The sequence below is a fragment of the Capricornis sumatraensis genome, chromosome 3 (assembly GCF_032405125.1).
Source record: "Capricornis sumatraensis isolate serow.1 chromosome 3, serow.2, whole genome shotgun sequence".
NCBI classification, from domain to species: Eukaryota; Metazoa; Chordata; class Mammalia; order Artiodactyla; family Bovidae; genus Capricornis; species Capricornis sumatraensis.
This window is the reverse complement of record NC_091071.1, coordinates 409,134-428,656: the sequence shown is the minus strand read 5'-3', so window position 1 is coordinate 428,656 and position 19,523 is coordinate 409,134. Positions and strand designations below refer to the sequence as shown.

The window sequence follows — 19,523 nt, the reverse complement described above, 5'->3', positions numbered from 1 at the left end:
CGGGGGGGGCTGGCCGAGGGGGAAGCCCGGCGACCCAGGGCAGCTGTGACCCGGAGGGGCCCTGTCCTTCTGCAGTGGAAGCCCACTTCAAGCACAAGCCCTAGCATGAGGAGGTCCCGGAGGCCCGAGGACCCTGGACTGCCCGGACGTGGCTGCAGGAGGCCGCGGCCAACGGGGCCCGAGCTTCAGCCACGAGCACCCGTGTCTCTGGAACCCCTTCGCGGGCTGGCCCAGCCTGACCCCACCACGCTGCTGCCCACCCCCCATGGGACACCCACAGCACCCCCACCAACCTCTGCCCGCCAGACCCGCGTTCCTCTGAGGACCAGCCCCCAGCTGCCACTGCCCACCTGATCGGGAAGCCCCTCCCACCAGGAAGCTGGGCTGTGGGGACAGAGCCAGCCTGCATGCCCCCTTCCTAACACGTATTTATTGAAACCTGCCGTGTTGGTCCTGGGGTCCTGGGGGCCAGAGCGGCAGACGTGGATCCCATCCTCAGTGAGCTGACCCACGGATGTGTGGGTATGGGGGGTCAGGCCCCCACGGCAGGAGCCCCAGGACCTCAGGCCTGGCTGCCCCTGGGCGCCTGCCACGCCGACTCGGGACTCCGCGCTGACTGTGACCCCCCCATCTCTGCCTCCCCTGTCTCTGACCCCTCAGAGGATGGAGCCTGGGCCCAGCTCACGTCTGCAGCCCAGCATGCTGCTGGCCAGTGCTAACTGCCCCAAGCCTCCGTGTGCCCGGGGTGGGGGGACAGGGCTGTGGTGGAGCAGGATGTGTGTGGGGGTCACCCGCCAGGGCATCTGGGTGCTGTCCTGTGTGGCCATGACATGCTCCCAGGGGACCTGGACCAGCTGCTGGGACCGAGACGAGGGCACCAGGCCTCGGCCTGGCCGGCGGGCCCACAACCAGGGATGGGGACAGGCGCCCTCCTGTGAGCCCGTCTCCCCTGTGAGCCCGTCTCCCCTCGCACAGTGCAGACCCATCAGAAAGCTGGACCCTGGGCAGGGGCTGCAGGGGCCAGCAGGCAGCACAAGCCCCCTCCACTGGGACCACTGCCAGGGCTCGCCAGGTCAGGGGTCACCAAGATGGCTGGGCCAGGTGAGGACTGCTGTGAGGTCACCCGGGGCCAGAGCTCTGTCTCCCCAGACCCCCTGCCCCTGGCGGCTCCTCCAGTCCAGGTCCCAGGAAGCCCAGGTCCTCAACTTCCAGAGCAGGCAGGGGGCCTCGCCCAGGGTCCCCAGATCTTCCTGACCACGCAGGGCTGCCCAGGACTCGGCCTCGGGCCCTGGACAGCGGCAGCCCACTCTGTCAGTGTGCTCTGCACACCCACATGCTCTGTCAGAGAGCTCTGGGAAAGAAGAGCTGCGTGACCAGCCCGCAGGGAGCATCTCTCAGAAAAGCAGAGCCCACATGGCAGTGCGGGAGTCAGAGGCACGCAGCACCTCCTGCTCGACGAGACCAGGGCTCAGGGCACCCAGCCCCACCGGCCGCTCGGAGGGCCTGAGAGGCCTCACCTGTCCGCAGATTTAGATACAACACTGTTCATACCTAAAACCATGACACTCTCCCAACACTGGCCACTTGGTGCCACCCACCAAGGACACACTCCAGACAGAGCTGAACACTGGTCCCAGTGCCCGCGGGCCTCATGGGGCATCCAGGCCGCTGCTCCCCGCCCACACCCGGCCCCAGGAGCTCCCTCAGAAAGGACCACTGCTGCTGAGCCCAGTATAAAGGATTTATTTAAACTCAACAATGAACACAAACCTTCCTTTAAATTCCATTTTTACAGTAAATAAAATTGTGTACTGCGTTCCTTCCCATGCATGATCACCGGGTATTAATCTACAACTCTTATTATAATTGTGAAAAAATAAAGTGTTTCCCCTTTTGTAACCGTCCCGGGCATCTGGTGCAGCGTCGGTGAGGCACAGGCCTGCTCGTCCCGGGCCGCTCACCTGTGTAAACCCGAGCCGTCAGGTCATGGCCTCCATCACCAGCTGGTGGTAACGCCGCCCCACAAAGCTGGGGGTCCCGCAGTCTCCTGACGAGAGCTGTTCTGATGGCCAGGCGCCGTCTGCCCAGCTGTCCCTGGGACACGGTGGCCAGGCCCCCCGCCCCGCCGAGCCCTCCCCAAGCAAACCAGACACGAGGGCCGGGAGGAGGCGCCGCAGGGCCTGCGCTTTATTGGGGTCATCAAGGTACACGGCCCGGCCCGGGCCCCCACGCGCCCCGGCCCCGCCGCGGCCCGGACGAGTCTGCGGCTCCGCGGGCGTCAGTCGAGCTCGATGGGGCTGCTGTCATCCTGGCTGTCCTCGCCCTCTTGCTCCGAGGAGCCCATGAGGCTGCTCAGGAGGTTCCCTGGAAGGGGCGCGGCACTGTCAGCCCCAGTCCAGTCCTGCCCCGCGTTCCCACCCTGTGCCCTCCTCCCGCCCCACACCCTCCTTCCGCCCCGGGGGGCCTGCGGGGGCCCGGCACGGCCACCAGCACAGGCCTGGGGCACCGGGGACCGAGCAGCGGGTTCACTCGCTCGCAGGTTACCTCTCCAGTGCCGCAGGAATAAAGGAGATGTGATGGTTCTAAAGCAACTGTGGCCGCCTGTGGGCCTTGTTGGGCCACTTTACCTAATTTTTATCCAAAGAACCACTCCTCCATCGATACAAAGAGCAAAGTTTATAAAGTGCCCGAACCCACCACACAAGGGAGCAAGGAAGAAAGGGTGTGTGGTGCCCCCAGGGTGAGCCTGCCCCAGGGCGGCACTCTGGGACTGGTTCTGCGGGAAAAGCAGGGCTGCTGACGAGGCCCGAGGGGCGGGAGGGCTGGACGCGGTGAGAGCCCAGAAAAGGGGAGCGGCCCCCACCCCGCCGCTGACACGCCACACCACTCCGCCTACAGGTCAAGTCTGGCTTGTACCTAAGCGGAAACAGCTGCTCAAATGATTCAGGAGACCTGTCCCTGTGGCAGCGCCAATCGACAACGCTCACCCCAGCCTCCCTGCAGATCCCCATGGGGCAGGCTCGCCCGTGACGGCCTATCGGGCAGGGGACGCGCCGAGGGACTTGCTCTCCCGGGCCTGTGGCCCTGAGGCCCACGGCAGCTCCACAGCAAACGACAGGGGCTGTGGGTTCATAGAGAAGGGGCTGTCTGCCTGTCTGCGAAGCTCCCCCCAAGGAAGCTGAGAAGACCGGCTGCCTGGCCTGCATGTCCCCCGGGGACAGTGGCGGGCCCGGCACATGTGGGCTCTGTAAGGCGCTTTATCTGCTCAAGGGGAAGCCTAGAGCGCTAGCGATGCCAAAACCCACGTCTGAGTGCAGGACTCGGCTGGCCCCCGCCCTTCGGGAGGGCAGGGCAGCCAGGACTCGGCAGATAGAGGCAGCACAGACAGCGGGGCAGGGGGAGGCCTGGCCCGGAGAGGCGGCGTCCGGGCCCGCACCCGCCAGCGCCCAAGACACACACTCCCAGCACGCTCTAGGGTCAGGGGACAGACCTGGAGTCAGGCTCCAGCAAAGAAAATCCCAGAACCTCACAGCTTCCCTGGTGAAACTGCTGAGCTAGGACCACCCGCCCGTCAAGTGCCAGAGCCAGAACAGACACCACAGGGAAAGAAAGCTACAAACCAACATCCCTCATGAACACTGACGCAAACGCCTCAGCAGGACACTCGCAGACCCAGCGCGGCAGCTGGGGAAAGGCTCAGCGCCACGGCCAGGCGGGCTCTGCTCCTGGAGTGGAGGGAGGCTCCACATGCGGAAACCAGTCAGTGTGACACAGCCCGACAGGTGAAGGGAAACCAATGGTCATCAATGGGTACAGACAAAGCACTTGACAAAGTTAAGACTTTCATAAACACACTCAGAAAGGAACCATCTCACGCCAGGATGTGATGAAAGCCAGACGTGGACCACAGCAACCACCGCAGCGGTGACAGGCTTGGAGCTCCTGCCCTGAAACCAAAGGGTCGCTGCCCCACTCCTGCTCAACACGGCCCCGGTGGCCCTCAACACGGGCACTGCGCGGCCCACTCACACGGGGGCTTGTTTCCTATGCTCACACTGCAGCTGGCTGAGCCCATGAACAGCCGGCCAACTCTAAGTTACACACCAGTTTTCGGCTGCTCAGGGAATCAACACCCCAACCTCTCCACGTATTCAAGGGTCAACTGAACTTGAGGTTCTAGCCAGAGCAATTAGGCAAGAAAATAAAAGGAATTACAAATTGAAAAGAAGTAAAATTATCTGTCTGCAAATGGTATGATTTTACATGTAAAAATTTCCAAAGAGTATAGACAGAAACAATTCTATTTACAATAGCATCAAAAAGAATAAAACAGTTAACTAGCTGAACCAAGAAGGTGAAAGATTTCACGACGGAAAGTATAAAGCATTTCTGAAAGATACGTAGGTGAAGACACATCCCATATTCCTAGACAAAAAGACTTAATATTGTTTAAATGTCAATACTACCTAAAGCTGTCAACAGACTGAATGAAATCTCAAATCCCCAAAACATTTTTTGTGGAAATAAAAAAACCCATCCTAAATTTCACATGGACTCTCAAGGGACTCAAATAGCCAAAACAATCTCGAACAAAACTAAAGTCTTGCCCTTTTTCATCTGAAAACTTACTATAAAGCTATAGTCATCGAGGCTGGGCTTCCCAGGCGGCGCTAGTGGTAAAGAACCCGCCTGCCAACGCAGGAGACGCAGGTTCGACCCCTGCGTCAGAAGATCCCCTGGAGGAGGAAACGGCGACCCGCTCCAGTGTGCTGCCTGGAGAATCCCGCGGAGAGGAGCCTGGCGGGCAAGGAACAGCCTACTGGGGCGCAGAGAGACAGACACGCTCTAGTAACGAAACAGACCAGGGCGGCCGAGCCTAAGACGCGCCCCAGCCAGTGGGAGAGCGAGCCCAGAAAGGATCCCTCACATCTGCGGCAAGAGGCTTTGGACAAGCGGGATGTGCCCACTCGGTGGGGAAAGGGCACGCGGTGCTGGGAAAACTGGAGACCCGCACACCCAGGAACCAAGCCGACGGCCGCGCGAGCAAACACCACGTCAAAGATCCCTCAGACCGGACCAAGGACCCACATGGAGGCCTCAGCCAGCAAAACTCTTAAACCACAGGGCAAACGCTTCGCGACGCTGAACTTGGAAATGACTCCAAAGGCACCAGCAACGAAGAGCAGCAGAAAACACGGTGGAAATTTAACGTTCGTGTCAAAAGACGCTCCAGGGTCGCGCGACGAGCGGCAGAAGCCAGCGCGGCGCCGTAAAGCGTCACCCTCCAGCGCGGCGCCGTAAAGCGTCATCCTCCAGCGCGGCGCCGTAAAGCATCACCCTCCAGCGCGACGCCGTAAAGCGTCACCCTCCAATTAAGAATCTCAGACAGACTCCAGGGAGTAACACGGTGCCGAGGGAGGGGAGGCGAGAACAGGCGGACAGAGGCTTTCAGGGCAGCACCAGAGTAACGGCGTGTGCACGTTACCGGGCGCTCGTCCGAACTCACAGACACCAGAGTGACACTGGCGTACTCAGCCCCGGGGGGTGAGGCCGTCAGAGCAGGGGCGTCCTGACAGGTGGACCCGCTGGAGGCGGGGAGGTTGCGCCGCCGGCGGAGGGGCACTTGTGGGAAACCTCCCTACCTTCCTCTTGGTCTTGCTTGGACGTAAAACTGCTTAAAAAAAAGCCAACCCACAGAATGGGAGCAGATAGTCGCAACTCATGTGTCTGGTAAGGACTTGGTAGCCAGTACGGATTCAGAGCTAGGCAAACGACATGAACCAACGGCCGACAAGCACACGGAAGAAGGTGCTCGGTCCTTGAGCAAACACGCGGCAGCGCGGGTCCGGCGCCGCCGCCAGCAGACGGCAGCGAGTGCTGGCGGCATGCGGACGTGCAGGCCCCGGACCCTCCGCCCCGCCGGCGGCCGTGCAGAGCGGAGCAGCCGCCGTGGGCGGAGGGCGTGTGCTCAGCAATCGCACAGGCCCAGCAACTCTGCTTCTGGGTGTCCCAGAAGCACCGAAAGCAAGACCTCACGGAGACGGCTGGCACAGCCACGCTCACAGCGGGCCAAGGGGGAGAACCCACGCGCCTGCTGATGACGGGCAGGTCAACAAGACGCGGTCCACGCGCGCGACGGGACACACGCCGCCTCAGAGAGGAAGGGAGTCACGGCACCGGCCGCAGCCAGCACGGGACAGGCACCGACTCCACCAGGTGAGGCCCCGGGGGGCGCCCGGCTCGCAGGGACCGAGAGGAGGGCTGGGGCCCGGCCAGGACCAGCGCCCTCTGCAGCCTCACGGCCCCACGGCACGGCTGAGGTGGGCAGCGGCATCTAACGTGTGTTTTACCACAAAGCACAGCCGGCTTTGACTCTGCGGCCAACAGACAGGAGCCCCGGGGAGGGCATTCACCAGGGGCAACAGGCCCTACCGCTCTGCTCGGGAGGCGGAGGGCCGGGGCTCCCAGCGGGGCCGGGGAGATGGGCCAGCAACCCCCCTGCCAACGTCGGGCGCGCTCCAGGCCCCGGACGCACTCTGTGCTCTGAGCCGCACCCACGGACCCCCACCCGTGAGCCCCCTCACCTAGCAAGCCTCCGTAGGATGACGTCTGCTTGGGCGGCACACCGAAGAAGAGCTGTCCTATCCTGTCGAGGTACTGTGGGGGGCGGGCACTGAGCCGGGCCGCGCCCGGAAGCTTCTCCCCCGCCCCCCAGCTTCTCCCACCGCCCCCCAGCTTCTCCCCCACCGCCCCCCAGCTTCTCCCACCGCCCCCCAGCTTCCCCCCAGCTTCTCCCCCAGCCCCCCAGCTTCTCCCCCGCCCCCCAGCTTCTCCCCACCGCCCCCCAGCTTCTCCCACCGCCCCCCAGCTTCCCCCCAGCTTCTCCCCCAGCCCCCCAGCTTCTCCCCCGCCCCCCAGCTTCTCCCACCGCCCCCCAGCTTCCCCCCAGCTTCTCCCCCAGCCCCCCAGCTTCTCCCCATGCCCTCTTCTCCCCACCCCCCACGCCCATGCAGCTTCTCTCCACACTCCCCGGCCCTCACCTCGTTGTACATGGGGTCCCGACGCAGGGATGGCTGGTACTGCTCACACAGCACCGTGAACACTGTGAGCTTCCCCCTGGAGCAGGAAGAGCCAGCACACTGACGCCGTGCAGGACCACGGGCATGGGGAGAGAAGCCACACACCTCCACACATGCTCACACGCCTCCACACACTCACACACGCCTCCACACACACACACGCCTCCACACACTCACACGCCTCCACACACACACGCCTCCACTCACACACGCCTCCACACACACGCCTCCACACACTCACACGCCTCCACACACTCACACACGCCTCCACTCACACGCCTCCACACACTCACACGCCTCCACACACACACGCCTCCACTCACACGCCTCCACACACACACGCCTCCACACTCACACGCCTCCACACGCACACGCCTCTCCACACGCACACGCCTCCACACACACGCCTCTCCACACACACGCCTCCACACTCACACGGCTCCACACACGCCTCCACACACACTGACGCCTCCATACACACATGCCTCTCCACACACACTGACGCCTCCACACACACGCCTCCACACACACATGCCTCTCCACACACACACGCCTCCACACACGCCTCCACACATGCCTCCACACACACTGACGCCTCCACACACTCACACGCCTCCACACACACGCCTCCACATACACACACCTCCACACACACACATGCCTCCACACACACGCCTCCACACACACGCCTCCACACACTCACACGCCTCCACACACTCACACGCCTCCACACACTCACACGCCTCCACACACACATGCCTCTCCACACACACACGCCTCCACACACGGCTCCACACATGCCTCCACACACAGACGCCTCCACACACACACACGCCTCCACACACTCACACGCCTCCACACACACACATGCCTCCACACACACACACGCCTCCACACACTCACACGCCTCCACACACACGGCTCCACACTCACACACCTCTACACACACGCTTCCAGACACACACGCCTCCACTCACACGCCTCTATACACACACGCCTCCACACACACGCCTCCACACATTCTCACACGCCTCCACACACTCACACAGCTGAACCCACACACGCCTCCACACACTCTCAAATGCCTCCACACACGCCTCCACACACTCACACGCCTCCACACACACACGCCTCCACACACACATGCCTCTCCACACACAGACGCCTCCACACACGGCTCCACACATGCCTCCACACACAGACGCCTCCACACACACACACGCCTCCACACACTCACACGCCTCCACACACACACATGCCTCCACACACTCACACGGCTCCACACTCACACACCTCTACACACACGCTTCCAGACACACACGCCTCCACTCTCACACGCCTCTATACACACACGCCTCCACACACACGCCTCCACACATTCTCACACGCCTCCACACACTCACACGGCTGAACCCACACACGCCTCCACACACTCTCAAATGCCTCCACACACCTCCACACACTCACACGCCTTCACACACACACGCCTCCACACACACGCCTCCACACATGCCTCTGCATACTAACCCTAACCCTCCACCCACACACACGCCTCCACACACTCACATGCCTCCACACACGCCTCCACACACTCACACGTCTCCACACACATGCCTCTGCACACTAACCCTAACCCTTCACACACACTCACATGCCTCCACACACACACATGCCTCCACACACGTCTCCACACACATGCCTCTGCACACTAACCCTAACCCTTCACACACACTCACATGCCTCCACACTCACACGCCTCCACACACTCACATGCCTCCACACACACACATCTCCACACACATGCCTCTGCACACTAACCCTAACCCTCCACACACACACAGCCTCCACACTCACACGCCTCCACACACTCACATGCCTCCACACACTCACATGCCTCCACACACACGTCTCCACACACATGCCTCTGCACACTAACCCTAACCCTCCACACACACTCACGCCTCCACACACGCCTCCACACACTCACATGTCTCCACACACATGCCTCTGCACACTAACCCTAACCCTCCACACACACACGCCTCCACACACACTCACATGCCTCCACACACTTACACGCCTCCACACACACACGTCTCCACACACATGCCTCTGCACACCTCCAGTGCCTTCACACAAGCACACGCTTCTATGCACACACCTCCACGCACACACTCACCCATCTACGGCCAGCAGCAGAAACCAGATGAAGTTGAGCAGGGGCTGCACGAAAGGAGGCCCGCTCTCAATGGACGGGTGTTTCTGTGTGTACGTCGTGAACACCACCGAGGCGCTGCTTTTGTTTTTTAAACAGAGAAACCTGGAAATAAGAAACATCCCAATCAGTGGTTGCACACATCCGCAGGAGGAGGAGATGGGGGCCCACGACCCTGCTCCGCCCACCTAAGGTGCCTGCCAGGCTCAGCGCAGGGACTGACTCCAGAGGGCGCAGCAGCTCCCTGAGCCCGAGCGCCTGCCTGCCCGGCCGGCGAGCACTCAGGCTGGATGCTGCCCAGCGCTGGCCTCCTCCCTGTGGAGGACGTGTCTGTGGCCAGATTTCAGCGCAGCGTGGGCCCACAACACAGCCAGATGGACAGGGAAGGGCAGAGGCCGCAGGGGACATCAGCACCACGCGCCAAGCTGGGGTCAGGGCGCTCCTGAGTCCAGATTCAGCAACAAGTGGGGTTCCGAAGCTCCCTGTCCCCCAACTCACGAGACACGGCCTGGCCCGAGGCCTGGCCGCCAGATCTAAGTCCTCTCTGGGAAGGTTAATCTCATTCACAACAGCGGTGTATCTGCTGGGGGGTGGGGGGGGGAGGCCGGGCCCCAGTCACCTCACGTGAGCTCCCCACCATGTGGGCCTGACACGGTGCTCGTGCCTCCAGCGACTCTGCTGTGCCACAATGTTCTTAAAATAAATTGTCCAAACAACTCAAAAGAGAAGACTCAGCTGGGACAGAAGAGTGGGGACACAGAGCTGGGTGGGAAGCTGCGGGCGGCCCCCATCACCATGTCTGGACCAAGAGACGTCGGGAAGACAAGCCGCCTCTGAACAAGACCCGTGTCATACGGACACTTCACATCCCAGCGTGGCGCTGAAACTTCAGTGAATACCTGTGTCCCACCGAAAGAGTAACTCCCTCCCAACCAGATGTGATGGATACATAGGAAAACAAAATGCACGGCAACAAAAAAGTAACTTAAGGCGTAAAAAGTACTTCCGTCAACAGAAGCGTCCAAGTTGACCTGAGAGAGGGCAGGTCTGGAGCCCCGGGAGGCCAGCGGCAGCGTCATGCTTGGGGACGTGAGGCGTGTGTGGGATGCCAAGTGACTTCAGACCTGTGCTTGCGTGAGGTTCGGCCAGAGGCCAGCCTGGGGCCCCGGGACACCACACGCGAGGAGGGGGCAGCAGGCGGGTACCTACTGGAGGACGGCCTGGGCCACGAACATGTCCGCCTCGCTGCGGAAGCCGCGGGCCGTGGAGTACTCCACCAGCATGTTGGCGCAGCCCTCGCCGTCGCTCGAGTGCAGGAAGTGGTACCGCGACTCGCCGTAGTTCTGTTCTGCGGGCGGAGCGCGGGGGGTGGGCGTGAGCGTGACGTGAGCACAGGGCCCCGTGGCGTCCGCGCACTCCACCTGCTCGGTGGACCCAGCAGAGGCCAGACTGCCCCCACCGTGGGGACCGCTGGGAGCAGGCCAGGAAGGCAGAACCCGAGGCCCCTGGGAGCGGAGCACGCGGGGTGGAGCCCAGGGGCCCTCTGCCCACGTCTGCCATCCTGACGAGGACCCGGGGCCGGACGCGGGCTCCTTGGGGACCAGCCGTCCTCTGCTGCTCAGCTCTTCTGAGCCTCTGGCTCCATACTGGGTACTGCCCTCTGGGTGGGTGACCCCAGCCCCAGCCTGCCCAGTTTCAGTAGAGGACTGGAGCTGTGAAGGGGCCCCCATCCCCCAACCCACCTTCCAGCCAACATCTCCCACCCAGAGCCACTCAGCTCCTACCCCAGTACCCCAGCCACTCAGTCCTACACTGGGATGCCTGGAGCTGCTGTCCACCGTCACAGCTGGGGGTGCCAACGGTACCCAACCCCAACCCCAGACCACCCAGCAGCTACAGAGCTGGCAGGACGCCCGGGATCGGTGGCACAGAGGCTGAGACCCAGCTACAGGGTAGGGACCCTAGGTCCTGCTCACCCGCCACACTGGGTCCCTCTCCTCCAGGGGAGTCTCACTGCTTCGGGTTAAGCCTTCTCCACCTTCCAGCCGTTCCCCAGCCCAGCCCCAGGTCACAGCCAGCTCCTGGCCGCCTCCCGCACCGAGCTAGTTCCGGGGTCTCCTCTCCCTCCAACCCCAAGAGCTTTCACAGCCTCCAGGTGAGAGGAGAAACCTGGCAAGTCTCCAGCGCCCTCCAGCCCCGGGCAAGCAGCTGCACAAGACCTCAGGGGGCCAGGGCTCCCTACAGCCTTTTCACAGGACATCGGCCCCGTGCACACACCCCCGGGGGCTGCCCATCGCAGGGGGGACCTGCAAACGCCCCTCAGCATAGCCTCCCGTGTGCGCAGGGCCCCGCCAACCTCGCCACCATCTGTGCTCGAGGCCCTTAAGACACTCAGGTCTTCAACTGCAAACCTTTAATATACGTGCGCCAGAGATACACAGCTCCCGACCTCAGCAAGGTCTCTGCGCAGGCGCCGGCTGCACACACCCGGTTCCGCAGACTCGGGTAGGCTGGGCACGCAGGCGGAGAAGGCAGCGCAGAGCGGCCTTCGGGCCCAGCCAACCTGCGGACAGAGCCCGGCCGGTGTGGACAGAGCCCGGCCCGTGCGTCCAGAGCTAAGCGGCTTCTGGCCTAAGCCTTCTGAACCGCCACAGGCTGGGGCGGACAAGGCCGCCCGTCGGTGCGGTGTGACGGCCCCTGCCCGTGGCCGCCATATGTCCACCTGGCCTGAGGACTGCCGCAGCGCTGATGGGTCGGCGACGCCCCGCCCGCGGTTGCCCATTTAGAAGAGAGCGGCGGGTGCAGATGGGCCGGTGGGGGTGGCGGACGCAGAGCCCAGCGCCCGCGGCCTCGCGGCCGCCCCCCAAACACATCTACCTTTCCACAGGGTGAGGGCCAGCAGCTGGTGGAGCCGGGGGTGGCCCAGCTTCCCTGACCCACCGCTGGACCACTTGAGGGCTCGGGACACGAACGCCACTCGCTCCGGGGAGTTGGGGTCCATCAGGCTGAACAGCTTGGCCAGACTTTCTGCAAAACGACAGCACACAGGCCTGACCCGGAGGCACGTACACTGCTTCGGCTCTGGACCTGGCATCTAAAGGAAGCGAGGCCCGCCACTCCCGGGGGCAGGCACGGTGGTGGGGCCCTGGGGCGGCCCGACCGCTCGCCGCCCGCCTTCACCAGGCGCCTCCCCAGCGGGGCCCTCGAGCGGCGTGGGCAGGCGGGAAACGGGCTGCAGGTATCCACAACCCCCCCCGCAGGGTCCGTGCAGGCCTCAGTATATGAGCACGTGAACGCGTGCGTGCAGATGTGAGTACATGCGTGCGTGTGTGGTGTGTGCGTGCACGGAGGGGCTCGGGCCGCCTCACCCAGCAGCTCGTCGGCCACCTCGACCTCTGCCTTCTCCAGCGACTCCAGGACGAGCATGGACAGGTCAGCGGCGCTGTTTTGCTGTAAAACGTTAGAGAGGCCGGTCAGTGGGAAGAGAGGCTCCTGCCAGTTTTCAGAAGGCGGGGAGGCTGGCCGGTGGCTCTGGCTGCCAGTTAAAAACCAGTGGCCGACCGCACCTAGGAAACAGTTCCGAGCACCGAGGCGAGACACGGGCACGCTAGGGCCGCCCTCCAGCCCTCTCCCTGGATGCTCCGCGCTGACGGCTCACCTGCCCGTGGCTGAAGAACAGCAGGGCTCCAGAGCACATGAGCTCACGGGCCTCGGCGTGCTTGCTCTGGGCCATGTACCTGCGGGAGAGAGGGCGGGCCGTCAGGTTCCACCACACAGGCCCGCTAAGCTCGGCCACTCCCCACCCCCGTCTGGTGACCGCGTGTGGGCACCCTCTCCGACCACAGCAGCACCTTCCTGGTGCAGGGCAGGGGTCTCAGCAGAGGGACCAGGGAGGGGCTGAGGGCCACTTCCAGCTTCAGACACAGGTCTGACCACGGCAAAAGGCAGGGGAACCTGGCCAGGACCACGCGTCGGGGCCGATGGGCTGCGAGGACATCCCCTCCCCTGAGTGCTTTCCACCGGGAAGGCGTCTCACTGGGGACAGGAGTTGGGAAAAGCTGGTCCCAACTGCAGGCGGACAGGAACCTGATGGGCAATGAGGCCCACACAGAATACAAAGGGTGCTTCCTCCACAACAAGCGAGACAGAGATCCAGGGTGGCAGGGTCAGGCCTGAGCTGAGCACAGGACACCAGGCCCACTGGCCACATGTTCCTCTCAGGGACAAACAGGCCCGAAACCCGCCTAGCCGGTCAGACCTGCGTCCCAGCCCAGACAAGCCGAGTGGGAGATGTGAGAGGTGCGCGGCCAGCAGGCGCGCAGGAGAGGCGACACGGGAGCCCTGCTGCCCTCAGGCTCAGGCCGGGACCAACCACGGCAAAGGGCTTTTATGGACCCGGCTCGGGAGCAGCAGCCTCAGCCTCAGCGCACAGGGTGGGACCAGGAGGAGACACCCACAGCCCGAGAAGCACCCAGGGCACCTGCGGGCGTGGGCCGGGCTTCTGGAAAAGCGAGCCCTCACATGGCCGCGGCACAGATGCTCACAGCAGGCTCTGCTTCACGGACACGACAGGCTCCGGATCCTCCCCCGAAGCACAGCTAGAGACAAGCACCTGAAAAGCCAGGGAGGGACCGGAGGCCCGAGAGGCAGACAGGCCGGGTTCCTGGGGCAGCAGCCCCGGTTCCCAGTGACCACAGCCACACAGTCCTGGCAGCCCTGCCCGCCGGAGAACCGCCAGCGGCTGGAAACCCCCCAGCAGCGACAGGTGCCCCGAAGCCTGATGCGCTTTCTGCACGCCGCAGAGGGACGTGTCTGAGCCCTTCCTGTCCCGGCACAGAGAAGGCTGAAGAGAGTGCCCGTAACACCTGGGACGGAGCTCGGTCGCCCTCGTCCTTGGAACCAGCAGCTCCTGCCCCCCTTGCGCAGCACACACCCCGTAAATCCAACCCAGTTCCTCTCCCCCTCCTCAAGATGCTGAGGGACACAGTGTAAGCGAATTAAAATAGCACAGATAGGTGAATTTATCCAACAGGTGAATGGATAAGATGATGCGGCCCACCCATACAACGGAATGCCACTCAACAATAATTAGTGACACGTGTAAGGGTGAATCTTCAAATGATCATGCTAAGGAAACTTGAGAAGTCAGATGAAAAGAGGACATGCTATATAATGCTACTTACATAAAATCCCAGAAAATGCAAACCCATGCATCATAACAGAAATCAGTGGACGCCTGGGGGCAAGGGGTGAAAAATTCATTTTAAAGGCAGAATAGAAAGCTTTGGGGCATGAGGGGTATTTTCAGTACTTTGGTGATAATTTCTTGCGTGAATACGTACGTCAAAACCCATCAAATTGTACATTTATATAAATGCTTAAAAGCACTTATTAAAAGTCATTACAAGAGTGAGGCTGACTTCTTCGGAAGCTGCCAGCCACGAAGAGCTCTAAGCCAGGACTGCAACCGCAGGTCTGAGCATGGATGGCGCCCTGCAGGCCGACTCAGCTGGCCCCTCTGGACGCCCACTAACGCCACCCTGCTTGGGTCCACAGCTGACTGTTCACTTCTCAGGAGTCCTGAACACGTGTAGGAGCCCCTCAAAGACCAAAGAGGAAGCCAAGACGTGGAGAAGAGGTTTAGCAAGTTGTCCTGGGTTTCAGGTCACTGAGCAGAGAAAAATGTGAATACAAGTCAAGGCAGGGCTGGTGGCCACCACAAAGCACACTTTGGGCACAGGGAGGCCTCTTCAAAGCTAATCAACAATCACGCTCCCGGTACAGCGGTGACTGCAGAACTGGCTCACAACAAGGAACGCTGTGTTTATTTTTGGGACGATCCAGTTTTGCTGATTAATCACTGGGGCAAATATTTATATACAAATCCCTGAGAACAGCAAGCACCAGGCAAATCTAAAGCGCTACAGAGCTCCCATCCTACAGATCTCATTGGCTGGGCTCCGGGCAGAAGGCTCCACGTTACAGACTTTAAACCTGCTTACACCTTTGACTCATCCCCTGAAGGACAATTAACCCCCTGCTCCCTGGTCCTCTGGGCCACCGAGCCCAAATACGATCTGAGGCAGGCTCACTCGCACTGCGTCCCAACCAACCAACAACCAAAACAGAAAGCACTGCCAGAGTTCCCAAGACACTGATTCAACCTGCCGTTAAAAGAAAAATTTATACCCAGGCCTAAATGTACTAAGGCAGACCTGACTGCCCATAAACATCACAGCAAAGTATTTGCCGCCCTGGGACAGTTTGGAGAAAAAAAAACAAAACATTCCGCAAAACAGATTAAATCCTCTAAAATTATCTTTAAATGCTAACAAACGGCCCAAATGTTTTCTGGCAAGAAACCTAAAGGCTGATAGCATTTATGTAATACACAGCAATGCCTGACGCGCAGAGGGACAACTGAGAAATCACAGCAGCCGCCGTAGTGACCGCAGAAACGGTGTGACACGCTGCAGTCCAGAGCAGAACCGAGCTAGGCGGCGCCCGGGCAGCTCCTGAGGCCACACCAAAAGCGACGTCGCATTTAATCCAATACGTCCAAGCGGTCAGTAGTTCCTGAAGTTACCTGACATTTCCTCTGCGCTCACAGCCCATCCTGTGAGGGACTCACATTCCAGAAGCTGAACTGCCGCACGTGGCCAGCGAGCCGCACACGCACAACAAAAACACCGGCTTCATGGAAACAGCCGGGTCAGTAACACGGGGAGCAAGGGCGACGCAGCAGGAGAAGCATGTTTACAGCCTCGCGGCCGGGCGCGGAGGGAGAAGAACCGGGGGGCGCGGAGCGAGGCTGTCGGACTCAACGGCGCTCAGGGCGGCGGAGGGGGCGAGCGGCCGCGGCGGCTCCGGAACCCGGGCCGTCTGCACTCTCGGCCAGGGCTTCGGGCCCACCCGGGGTCCCGGCCGGGGCGCTGGGTCGGGGGGTCCAGTCCCGGGCGCGGCTCCGGGTCGGGCGCCGGAGTCCGCGGGCCCGGGCGCCGGCGGGGGCCGCGGGGGCGGGTGAGGGGCCGCGGCGCCGCTCCCGGGCTGCAGCCCGCCCCCGGCCGCCTGCCCGCCGCCCGCTCCCACCGCCCAGGCGACGGGCAGCGGCGCGGGCCAATGGCGGCGCGGGGCGGCGCGGCGCGGCCAATGGGGGTCGGCCGGGGGCGGGGCGCCGGGCGCCGCGGCCGGGCGGAGAGCCCTGGAAGGCGGCGGCCGCGGCGCGGCGCCTACCTGAAGAAGAGGGTCCGGTACATCTGGTGCGCCTCGTAGTAGTCGCCCTTCTCGACGCTGGCCCGCAGCTTGCCCTCCACGCGCTGGACGCCGCCGCGGTTGCGGGCGCCGTTCCGGGCGCTCTCCTGCTCGGCCATCGCCGCCGCCGCCGCCATCGGGCCGGCGCTCCGCGCAGGGCTGACGCTGTCGCAGGCGCGGTCGGCAGCGCCTCTCGGCTTCCGTCCCGGCGGCCTCCGGGTGCCCTCTACGGTGGCCCGCGAGGAGCCGCGCGCGGCCGGGGAGGCGGGGCGCGGGCGGGCACGTGACCGCGGGGCGGGGCGCGGGGGCGCCGCGGGGCGGGGCGGCGCCACAATGGCGGCGGCGGCCCCGTCCCCGGGAGCGCGGGCAGGGCGCGCCCCGCCGTGGCTGCGGCCGCCGAGACACCGAGGCCTTCCGGGGAAGACCGCGCTCCCGGCCCTTCAGCGGGGCGCCGGCGGCTCGGGGTCCGGGCACAGCGCTCGGCCCCGGCGCCCGACACCCGGCCCTGCCGCTGACTGCTCGCGGGGGGCCTGTGGGAAACGCGGAGACGCGTCTGCGGCGGGGGCGCGCGCACGGCGGGGGGGCGCGCACGGCTGCCGCCAGGGGCACGCGCACGGCGGGGCGGGGGCGAGCGCGCGCCGAGAGGCTCGCTGTCCGGCGACCCCGGCCCAGACCTGGCAGAGGCGACCCGGCCGGAAAGAGTCGGAGGAGGGGTCGCTCAACGCGCTGTGTCCCCCTCATCGCCCGGGGCAGAGACGAAGCAGGTAGAGAAAAGAACATACTGTTTATTATTCATCTGGAACGTCACATGCACTTTTAAAAATTAAAACTCTTTATTTAAACATTTCGGTAGCGTCTTATTACTTTGGTGGCAGCAAAGAAGCTCTACCAAAGACAAGTATGTTGAAAAGCATTTACAAAAATACGCTGCACAAAGTCCTGTCTCGCATCTTTAAAAATAAATATTCAAAATATTTCCACCCCATCTCCCAAATTTAGCTTTATATAGGAAATTTTGATTTATATATTTATCCTGTAATATATGAAACATATGTATACATTTTATTCAACTTAACTGCATAGGCATTAGTTTCAATTCTAACGAGTGAAAAAAAATCCTAGTTTATGTAGTTTTTGTATATTTGAGGACTGTTGTGCAATATACATAAAACTCTTCAGAAAACCAGTCAGCACCATCATTTTGTCTTTTTTGAAAATACATTTATGGTACACCAAAAAACTGTCTTAACCCAGTAAAACTTAAATAATTCTTAATGTAAAACATCTGTAACTTTAAGTGCCTTGCAGATACATTTATAAAGTCTGCTCAGTAAAATAGTCTAAATATTAAATATTAATTATAACCAAAACAAAGAGAATGGCCAAGTCGTAATAAAAGGCAAATCCAACCAGAGCCAGCACAAAGTGCTGCTGTAAGAACAGCATCACCAAATGTCCTGGTTTCATGAATTTGCCACGTGGGACAATCTCCTTTAATAACTGTAAGTGGAATAAAAACATAAGCCTCTGAAAGACAGAGCATGTTAGTGTTTGCTGTTCAGCAAAATTCAAGACAAAACCTGAAAATACCCCAAAGATTGGATTTCTTGGTTCCTATTCATAGTGTGAAGTGAAACTGCAGGGAGAACCCGATGGGATGAGCCCAGTGGAGACCTGAGAACTCTATTTACATTTTATACAGATCCAGACCATCCCCTCTTGAGTCAGATACACTTCAAACCTGCAACAAAGGCAAACGCTCCAGGGTTCCTGAAGGGATGATGGAAAATCCTTCGCAGCGGTGGGAGCATGCTAAGCAGGAAACCCCATTTTCATTACTTCTGCACCTGGTGATATAAAGGACCACTTATGCCAACAGAGGAGCATCTCACCCTAAAGGAAGGGAGTTCAGCTCTCAGCCTGGGTGACACCGTTCATCCCTGAAAGACGTGTGCTGGGTTGAACACATGTCTGCTCCCAAAGGCCCTTTCAAGGGGCTGGTGAAAGCTGCTGTCAAGGCCTCAAGAACACTCCAAACTTTTTAACTTCCTTTGCTTTGTTCCTGATGTCAAGCAAGTAGTTTTATGTTCAAAATCAAATCCCCCCCACCCCCCAAAAAATAAGTGTCTGTGTGAACCATACATTCAGATGAATCCCCAGAGGCCACCTGTGGCTGGTAGGCCTCTGAGCCCACGAGCCAGCATGCAGTGTCTGCTGGGGACGGGGCAGCGGCCGGGCAGCGGGCATCACGCCACCCTGGGTCCTGCCGGTGGTCGGCGTGTGTATTTCAGGGGCGACTAAATGCTGCAGTCTACGCCTGAGCCCATGAAGGATTCCAGTGTTCCAGGCTGTCCACTATATACAAAATGTACAAGAATAGCGAGTCGTCTCTTTACTCAATAGGCTCTCCATGAACTCTGAACCGGTAAAGACACGTGTATTCAGGATGGCCCCAGTTAGAAAAAATCCGAAGTTCCACTATTTGGAAAGCTCTTTCCGGTTTTTTCTGTAATTGAGGGGAAAAGAAAAAAAAAATCACATATTTCATATTAATATGCCCAAGCCCCACTACCTCCCCAGCTATGAGCCTTGAGATGAAGTAGCCAAGTTGGAGATTAAGCTTTTAACATGAAACGCGTCATTACAGCACACAGGTTCAGGTCGCTGCGTGCAGCACGCTCACGCGGGACAAGCTGCGCACTGGCGAGGTGCACTCGGGCCGGAGGCGCTGGGAGGCGCGGGCCCGCTGCCTCGGGGGCTGGCCCTCCCGCCCCGTGGGCGGTCCTCTAAGTGTCTGTGGGTCCTGAGGCCGGGACCGTGGCAAGGGAGCCTGGGGTGTGCAGGAAGCACGAGGTCCTCACCGGGGCTGCGAACATCTGGAGAGACTCCCCTTCCTGGTCGTAGGTGAACCGTCCCAGGGGCTGCCCTTCCTCCTGATACTCGTCTTCCAGCCCCTGAAACAGAGCCATCTGGTCACT

At 61.1% G+C, this 19,523-nt stretch overlaps 3 protein-coding genes across 6 annotated transcripts in view; 1 reads left to right on the top strand and 2 right to left on the bottom strand.

Annotated features, from left to right (window-relative positions):
• ADAP1 (ArfGAP with dual PH domains 1) overlaps positions 1 to 1,840 on the top strand; it is a 34,339-nt gene extending 32,499 nt beyond the window's left edge. For both annotated transcript variants that reach the window (XM_068967123.1, XM_068967122.1), the window contains exon 11: positions 76 to 1,840. In XM_068967123.1, the coding sequence (XP_068823224.1) occupies positions 76 to 104 (29 nt within the window). In that variant the 3' untranslated portion in view covers positions 105 to 1,840. The remainder of the gene's footprint in view (positions 1 to 75) is intronic.
• GET4 (guided entry of tail-anchored proteins factor 4) lies at positions 1,739 to 16,682 on the bottom strand. 3 transcript variants are annotated; one of them, XM_068967124.1, is made up of 9 exons: positions 16,528 to 16,682; positions 12,953 to 13,031; positions 12,663 to 12,744; positions 12,172 to 12,321; positions 10,504 to 10,642; positions 9,259 to 9,399; positions 7,041 to 7,116; positions 6,585 to 6,657; positions 1,739 to 2,364 (listed from the first exon to the last, which is right to left on the bottom strand). In XM_068967124.1, the coding sequence occupies exons 1-9, from the start codon at positions 16,680 to 16,682 to the stop codon at positions 2,279 to 2,281; spliced, it is 981 nt and encodes a 326-aa protein (XP_068823225.1). In that variant the 3' UTR covers positions 1,739 to 2,278. The 3 variants fall into 3 exon arrangements, with proteins under 3 accessions (XP_068823225.1, XP_068823226.1, XP_068823227.1); XM_068967125.1 differs by lacking the exon at positions 16,528 to 16,682 and adding an exon at positions 15,881 to 16,002; XM_068967126.1 differs by lacking the exon at positions 16,528 to 16,682 and adding an exon at positions 13,775 to 14,206.
• Positions 16,683 to 17,361: 679 nt separating this feature from the next.
• Positions 17,362 to 19,523, bottom strand: part of SUN1 (Sad1 and UNC84 domain containing 1) — a 41,490-nt gene continuing 39,328 nt past the window's right edge. The window contains exons 23-24 of the mRNA XM_068967417.1: positions 19,407 to 19,499; positions 17,362 to 19,051 (exon numbers count right to left, since the gene is read on the bottom strand). Of these exons, the coding sequence (XP_068823518.1) occupies positions 18,938 to 19,051; positions 19,407 to 19,499 (207 nt within the window). The 3' untranslated portion in view covers positions 17,362 to 18,937. The remainder of the gene's footprint in view (positions 19,052 to 19,406; positions 19,500 to 19,523) is intronic.

Excerpts from the sequence above, each read along its gene's own strand:
- GET4 (XM_068967124.1), bottom strand. The coding sequence starts at position 16,682 with ATGGCGGCGGCGGCGGCGATGGCCGAGCAGGAGAGCGCCCGGAACGGC. Across the intron at positions 6,658-7,040 it reads GGGACCCCATGTACAACGAG|TACCTCGACAGGATAGGACA; the intron begins GTGAGGGCCGGG and ends CGCCCCCCACAG. Across the intron at positions 2,365-6,584 it reads ATCCTACGGAGGCTTGCTAG|GGAACCTCCTGAGCAGCCTC; the intron begins GTGAGGGGGCTC and ends CGCCCCTTCCAG.